General features: G+C 41.7%; 1 protein-coding gene across 1 annotated transcript in view; it reads right to left on the bottom strand.

The window, feature by feature from the left end:
• Positions 1–6,982, bottom strand: part of LOC111229126 (WW domain-containing adapter protein with coiled-coil-like) — a 12,632-nt gene extending 5,650 nt beyond the window's left edge. The window contains exons 1-7 of the mRNA XM_022755314.1: positions 6,667–6,982; positions 6,177–6,210; positions 5,240–5,429; positions 4,703–4,794; positions 2,886–3,001; positions 2,606–2,703; positions 2,143–2,421 (exon numbers count right to left, since the gene is read on the bottom strand). Coding sequence (XP_022611035.1) covers positions 2,143–2,421; positions 2,606–2,703; positions 2,886–3,001; positions 4,703–4,794; positions 5,240–5,429; positions 6,177–6,210; positions 6,667–6,707 — 850 coding nt within the window. The 5' untranslated portion in view covers positions 6,708–6,982. The remainder of the gene's footprint in view (positions 1–2,142; positions 2,422–2,605; positions 2,704–2,885; positions 3,002–4,702; positions 4,795–5,239; positions 5,430–6,176; positions 6,211–6,666) is intronic.
• Positions 6,983–8,549: the final 1,567 nt, after the last annotated feature.

Raw genomic sequence — 8,549 nt, 5'->3', positions numbered from 1 at the left:
GAAAGCAGGTCCAGCAGTGAGGAGTTTATGAAGCACAGATCGCAAGGAAGCTTGGGTGACAGCAGCTGCCAAGACTGGAGGGAGGAAAGAGGAAGTGCACGCACACACACACACACACACACACACACACACACACACACACACACACACACACACATACACACACGTGGGTGAGCAGAGACACACAACAGGTGAATTCATGAACACACACAGTTAAGTGAGAAAACACAGTTGAGACAGGAATCAAATTGGTGGAAATATGAATCATTTCATGTAGGTGTCATTTCATCAGTGATCGACTGGAAGAACTTGGAGGTTAAACAAGAAGCACACACACACACGTATGTCAGGTTAACACAGACAGAACAGCAAGAAAAATCACCATAAATGACAGCTGCGTGCCCAGGTTATGAACAGCAGAACAGTCACCCATTAGATAAGGGATGGAAAGACATTTTTTTTTGCCATAAACAGCATGAAGTCATGACATCATGTCCAGGCTAGCCTCTGTTAGCTAACTAACTCATTCAGCATTTCCTTCACCGGCCTTTATGAAAAACATGAAGCATGATCCATATTGAGACAAATCACCATCCACTACAGCAGCTGCTGTAATATAAACCTGTGTCATTTAAACACCTCCCATGAAGAAACTCTGTGTGGCAACATGAGTACTTGTGTCATCATGACTTGATTTTGTCCACATCTATCAGAATTCACCAACTCTAAAGTCATTTTTTTTTCAGTGTTCCAGTTGTAATCTCAGCTGATTTGCTCCTCACGACATACTGTTGTTCTAAGACCGTATGTTATGTTATCAGCGCGATTACAAATGTCAGTAGGATTTTAAATGAGGTTTTCTTCTGGAGCAGAAAACAGAAGTTCTGGTTTCACTAAAGCTCTCTATTGGTGCAAATATAAGATTAACTCGTTTCTTCAAACACCTGTTTTTGGAAAAAGACTTGATGTTAAGATGTTATAAACCGACTTTCACTCTAGTCCATTTGTTTAAACAGAACAGACTCCTCATCCTTGAAGCATTTTCTCTTGTAGAAGTGAAACATGAAATAATACTATTTAAGCAAAATGTAAATCCCATGTGTATGTAGTTTGTCAGCCACATACTTGCGCACTGTCAAGGCTTCACATTCCAGCAGAAAAACAAGTGTGAAACTTTATCAATCCACAAGCACTGTACTGAACGCTGCCACCTTAGCTACAATGCTAATGTTGTGAGCAGTCGACTGCAACATTTCAGTCACTGTTTTTGTAACAAATCTGGAAGCTGGATTGCCATACTGACAATTTACCAAACAAATATCTTTTTATTCTGGTTTCGATATGAGGCCAGTTTGTTATTGTACAGTCCCGGACATTCAGAAACACAGGTAATAAGCTTTTTGTCCATCTTTCAGTTCAAGCAGCTCAGGCCAAGGTTCAACAAATTTGAACTTTCTGTGCACCTACGGACATCTGCACAAGACCATCGAAACTCGCCACATACACAACAATAGAGAAGACAATAGCAAAAATGATGATGTGAATACGCCTTCTTTCTCCTGTCAGGCTCTTTGATATGATCATTAGGATTTTCTCTGACAGCTTTAATCAGACTCTTTTTGTCTTTTGAGCCCCTCATTATCGATGGCAGCAGTAATTCTTGGCTACTTGACGGATGATTCAGTCCACAACCATTAGACTCATGGCAGTAAAACACGTCACACGAGCCTTCAGAAATAGATGTATGTTAAAAAGGATCTAGTAAACACTTTAGTCTAAAAGACAAACTGTAAATGGACTTGAAGACACTCTTTGGCCTAGCAACAATAAAGCTACAAACAACCTCAAGAACTCTCCATTAAAAAAGAATATCTGAGCTTGTGAACACAACTCGTTGATTAATATGATATAACCCCCAGTGTGAAGTAAAACCATTAAATAATAGCGGCGTTAATGCAATTCAGTAGCCACTCCTGTGCTGTTTTACTTACTCGCACGCAGCACCAAAAAGTTGCATTAAAGCCACTATGAGTAGGAAATGATGGGGACCCCAGTGACATTATCCAAAAAGAAACCATGGCAGACGGCAGTATGATTGGAAGTGGAAGAATGTCATGCTCATGTTGTCTTTTGTGCCCTCACCCTCATTGAGCTTAGCCATGTCCATACTGCCATTATTCATCTGCAGAGTTGCCTGCAGGGCTGGGAGGAGCTGATGTAGGAGGGCTGGGTCCTGCAGCAGTGCTGGTGAAGGGGACTGGACAGACTGGAGCAACTGCCCCGTAGAGGAGGAAGAGGAAGAGGACATGGTGGAGGGGGTGGAACCTAAAGCACCGGGAGCAGAATTCAGGCTCTGAGAAGAAGAGGAAGAGGAGGAATGGCCGGCGTTTGATGCTGTTGACTGGTCCCCTGATGTGGTCTCTGAAGAAAAGCAGACCAGAAGGACACAGTTTTATTCGACACAATATTTATTCTGAGCGCATATGTTTGAAGAACCTTTTCTGGATCTCAGATGTTTATCCAAAAAGCAATCAGCAGAAGCTAAACAATGTGAGAGGCTATGTAAAAACGTTTAGAGTTGGTTTTATAGTTGAGCCACACTTACTTGATGTGGCTTTGTCCTGCAAGGCCTCTTGTCTGTAGTCCATATCCCTGGGGAAACTGTTCGCCGCCATCTTGACTGAGTCTTTCTGTCGTTGTTCCCTGAAGCAGATTAAACAGAACGCAAAAGTGATAATGTGCAGGCTGCAATTAAACTCTCACTGTCTAGTTAGGACAGGTGCGCTATGTGATCCTGGAATATATGAGAATGCTAAGCATGAGAATGAGGATCTCAATTAGTGTTTCAGTGCATATATGTAGTCATTTCATTTAAGTAGGCTTGCCTCTCCAACAGATCCTTGGGCTTCTCCCACTGGGAGACCTCAGTTCTACAGTTGTAGTAGTACTTCTTGCCAGAGGAGCTAATGTGTTCTGTCCAGTCATCTGCTGGGTCCTGGTGCTGAGAGAGAGAGAGAGAGAGAGAGAGAGAGAGAGAGAGAGAGAGCGAGAGCGTGAGATGTTATAAAGGTTAAGAGACAGTATGACAAGTTAAGAAGTACCACTGCAAAAGATGTAAAGTGAATGTAGACTTTGCATTCGCTGTGGTGGATTACACAGCTCAAGCAATTTTCACAACAAATTTTCATACTAATGTATATGGAAGTGACTGGAAACTTCAATAATGGATACGGGTTTTTCAGTCGGCTTGGGAGCCAGTACATTTAATATTAATGATCATGTATATACTGACAGCTCCCGTCATTCCAACAATTCCAGGAAGGTAGCTTGCCCCATTATTTTTCTCGTCATCTACAATTGCACTGATCTCTCTTGAGATGATCAGCAGTGATCAGTGATCTTGAAAAATTACAGACTTGATCAAGTTAAATATGGACAACAGTAATAGCAGATTATAGCACCAAAAAGGGATGTGATTTGACATTCACTACTGCTACAAAAAGGTTTTTAATTGTGTGAATTGCAGTTTAACGATTTTGCATTAACTCCTGCCAGAAGTAGAACATAATTTATGACCCAACACAAAAGCAATTGTGGTTCTCATTATTGTAATTAAAATAATAGTATCATAGTAGACTCTTGCTCAAATTTTACAAACCAAAATAGTTTTGAATCCTCTTCAATTCACTCTTTGTTGTTAACACTTGCTGGTTAAGTCTGTTGCACATCAGTAATGTTACATATGGTCTGGTGAGTCTATAGAATAGCATATAGATGTACAGAAGGTGCTGAAGGCGGCTGTGAGTCAGTTAACAAAAACAGATACTTGCAACGCACAACTCCAACCTTTTTGGGATTAAACAAGAACAGTTTGAGACAATTGCAGGCCCACAAACAGTGGACAATTATTTTTGCAGCAGCTAATGGCTAATCAAACTATTCTGGGCTTTTGAGCCTCAACGTATAGCAGAGATGGATAGGAAAGCATAATTATTAGTAGACTCATATTGGCAAAACATAAAACAAACTTGAACACTTCATCTCTCCAAAGACGAACTATAAAGTAGCTGTGTCTCTGAGTCTCTTCCTGTGCTCATCTGTGGATTTATTTTCCTCTCATCTCTCACACTGGATGCACAAAAGTGACCACAGGAGGAAAACACGCTATTTGGCTACACATTTCCAATCAAACCCAGCTGTGTATGCACAAGTTTATATTAATTAACATTTTTGTTTTGTTAATCTGTCATGACATACCACTCTTCACTGTCTACTCATTTCAGAATGGTAACAGCAAATAAGAGTATAAATCCACACCATCTGTTTACTATAACACGTTAACGCCTGATGACCTGTATATGTTATGCTGATAAATCAGTTAATCAATGTCAAACCAGACAATGTTATATTATATCAAAGATATTAGCGTCTCCTTCAGCAGTGCAAATGGCTAATATTTTTGCAGAAAAGTCTAAAATCCAATCAGATCATCTACTCTATAGAGGGAGTCTGTTATGTTTCAATCATGCATTGTTGTTGAGTTGTTGAGTTGTTGAGTTGTTGAGAGAGAGAGAGAGAGAGAGAGAGAGAGAGAGATGGCCCTACACAATGTCCCGCATACCATGTTCCACAGCAGCGTGACGCCAATTTGTACAGGAAATGCTGAGGGTATATCATCAGATAATGTTGGACAGCACCTTACCCTGTCTGCAGGTTTGTTCTGAGCTGCATGTGAGTCGGAGCCATGGTGGGAGCTGTTGTTGTGGGAGTTCTCCTGAGGAGAGCCGCTGGTCCCTGAAATAAAGCCATTTATCAAGTAACTGAAAATACAAGTTGCACAGAGGAATAAAATCTCATTGACAACCACAACTGCAAAATAATAAATGCTTTTCATTGCCTTTTATTGCTCTAGGTTTGCATTGTTTACATCTGAGCAGCAATAGGTATACTGTAATCTGATGGCAGTGACATAACAAAACAATCTAAAACTTTATGACAAAACAAGTCCCAACAGTATGTCAGAGATCAACACAAAAAAGGATGCCTTGGAAATGAACCTTGGATAGCAGTGACATTTGTCAGAAGACCTTCTATATGTTGGTCAGAATTGATGACTTCTCTAAGCTGAGGCTAAGCCACAAGCACCTGATATTTTAGATGCTGTCTTTTCCTTTTAACAGTCCTTTAAAATAAAACTTAAAATTGCAGGCATGTATAAGACCACCAGATCCAGGCTTACCATTTTTTCCTCTAATTGTGTGAGAGGTTTTTGCCTTGCCATGCCCAGTACTGTCTCCATGTCTGCTGACAGGACTTTCGTCTGAGCGTCGCAGCATCTTGTAAGGGGGTGTGGGATCCGATGAGCCATCGCGCACCTTGTCGTAACGGTGAAGGCTGCTGGACTGGCTCTTTGGCTGAGATTTATGGGTCTACAAAGGATGGCAGATAGACTTGTGGGGATGTGTACATATATACACTGATTTCATTTCTTCACATACCATCACACACCAGTCAACACCATCATTTATTTTTCTAGAAAATATAGTGCATTAAGAAGGCCTCATCAAAGAAGTGCTACACCATTGAGACTAACAGCACAGACAAACAAAACTAATATGCTCTAAAATCATAGGGCTGAAGTGGCTGAACTTAACATCCTCTGTGTCATGGAGCAAGAGATGTTTTGATTTTAACTAGATTAGGTATTTTAACATTCTGCTACCATAAGAAACATAAAAAGTAGCTGGTTGTCTCCAGCGTCTTGACAGGCAATAGCAAGCTTTACATTTCTGTGAGGCCAGTCTTTTTTAAATATTAATAGTTGGTTAACTTCTAAACTCAAGAGTTGGAATATCATTACACATAAGGAGTGGCCGTGGCTGGATAGCTGCTGTCTTTTACTTATTTTGTTTAAATACATAGCATCAGTGTGGAATATGACTGCAATTTCAGAGCTCAATTGTCAGATTTTGTGATAGCCATTTAGATTAATGTACATAAAATCTTTATCACAGTATTATTAAGTGACAATATTACCAGGAACTGTTTTTGTAGCTCAAACATGCCAATATAAAGATGTCAGTTTATTATTTTAAGGGAAAAACACTAGACACCTGGAAAAGCTATGTTAGTGGAGAGTATTGACAGGTTCCGTTAACGAACTGATCATGTCATACCTGATAGGATTGTGAATCCCTTCTGTCGTTGCACCTGTGGAGACGCACAGAACAAACGTTATTATTAGACAGTTTGAACCTTCACGTTTAACATACGTTAGTTTTCTTACCTTAGCAACGTACTGGTATACACTTAACGTTAGTTAGCTCATTAGCTGCCGTTAGCTAAGTTAGCTTGATTTGCCATCTTAGCAACAGCTGTTTGTTCTTCTTGTCACTACTAAAGAATAACTATTATTTTTTTAAATGTATCCTATATAATCTACCCTGTATGAACAAGGTCTGTCGGTTAGCTAACGTTGCGTTAACGTTGGGCAATTTAGTTTCAGGATATATCCGGAACCCACAGCTAATTGCACCCAAATTGTTAGCTGGTAGCACTAATTGCTAACGGCTACAAGAAGCCATGAATAACCAAACTACAGATAAATAAATGAGGTAAAATCTACGCCTTATTTTTTTCAAATGTTAAGATCTGTGCTTGATTTACCCATCGCTGACTCTTGTTGGTTTCCTTGCATACATCACCATCAAGGCCGTGGTGATGTGTGTATGTGTGTGAGGGGGAACCGTGGCCTCCTGTCTGTCTGCTCTCACAGTTCTCTTTTCTTCAGCTTCCTGATGTCTGGACCCAGTCTGCCCTACCACACAGATACCTACAAACCGTGTACCGAGCACCAGCACTGCATAGCGGGTGGTCTTTATTAAAAACCACCCTCAGTGCATCACCTGGCATGTAGTTATGGTATGCGCTTGGCTCAGCCGATGTAGCTCAGTAGAAAGCAGCAGAGGCAGGAGGAAACGGAGAAGAAGGACTCGTCGGTAATGTTTAGCAAGAAAAAAGAACTTCCGCGCTCACCCTTTCAAATTAAAAGAATATATTGGCATTACTGTACGGAGTAAAGAAATGTACCACAAAGAAGAGAAATAGTGCAAAGGAGAATAAATATATTACGAAATTGGAAGGAATGACTGCTACAATTGTGTCAGGTGGGGGCCTGAATCGTAGGTATACAGAATATTGCAGAATAGAGCTACCATTGTTGGAGAATATTTAATAATACTTATAGTACTTATGTCAAGACATTTCTGATTGCAAAACGTCCTTGTCCGCAGATATCGAATTGTTTTTGTATCATTAAGATATTTTATTCTAAATGACCACAATTCCCGCTAAAACTAGATTATCTTGAAAAAGGGGGATATCTATGCTGAAAGTTAGACAATAGTGTGCCAAAACGTATATTTTCTTTACCTTTGTTGTATTAAAAGTAAAACAATATCCCCTTTTCATGGCAAAGTATGAGCGGAAAGGAAAGTGTGGTCAATGTATGTTTGCGCCCCCCCCCCCCCCCCCCGCCCCCCCCCCCCCCCCCCCTCCCTCGCACCCCCCGCCCCCCCCCCCCCCCCCCCTCGCGCCCCCCCCCCCCCCCCCCCCCCCCCCCCCCCCCCCCCCCCCCCCCCCCCTCCCCCCCCCCCCCCCCCCCCTTCCCCCCCCCCCCCCCCACCATCACTATTGCATCTCAGCGCTGGGGCTGTTATTTTGAAGTACGTAGCTTTATTTCCGGTATTAGCCTAGCTGTCTCTGGATAACGTGACGCAGCTGAAAACGAAGCTAGTTGGTGCTGCGGGCTCCTCCTCCGACTTCACATCTCGTTGGCTGGCCTTTTTCTGGGACACACCCACGGTCTGCCCGCTAGTCTGCTGCGCCCATACATCAATGGCACGAACATTTTACCCTCCATGAGCAGTATGGGTCCGAGCATGAAGTATAATTCTTCTGCAGTTATTCACGTGGTCTAATGAAACATGCCATTTTACGAGATATTGCCTAATTTCATTGTCCTACTTGCTAATTGCAATTGACGATTGTGAGCTCGTTCTTCATTAAAGAAAGCCTAAACACTGTTAACGACCACTAACGTCTAATATTGCCTATTTCTCCTTGGAGTGTTTGGGATGTGGTGTGTGGAGAATGACACAGTACAGCATACACTCTGGTTCTCTGGTTCAGTATACAAAAGAATAACAGACTAACCTTTATGCACTTAATCCACAGCACATGGTAGCACATTTTGCTCTCTAAATGACAGCTCTCAGTCAACCACAGAGAGGTCAGAGGTCAGAATGATACTGAAAAGCTCATCTACTGGGTTATTGCTTTCCAAATCCAATAAACAGGGGCAGGCCTAACTGGATATCTATTGTGACAGGCATTTGCATCACCTCCTGTGATTGTTGAGGTTGGTGCACTCCCCTTAACTAAAGCCTTGATCTTACTACCTTAAAACCCAAAACACCCACGTAGTCTATTGGTCCTTTAAATAGAACAAAGAAAAGGGCAGCGAAAGGATGCAACTGCTGACATTGCAT

The sequence above is a fragment of the Seriola dumerili genome, unplaced genomic scaffold (genome assembly GCF_002260705.1).
Source record: "Seriola dumerili isolate Sdu_G_001 unplaced genomic scaffold, Sdu_1.0 BDQW01000226.1, whole genome shotgun sequence".
Lineage (NCBI taxonomy): Eukaryota > Metazoa > Chordata > Actinopteri > Carangiformes > Carangidae > Seriola > Seriola dumerili.
This window is presented reverse-complemented; position numbering and strand designations above follow the sequence as displayed.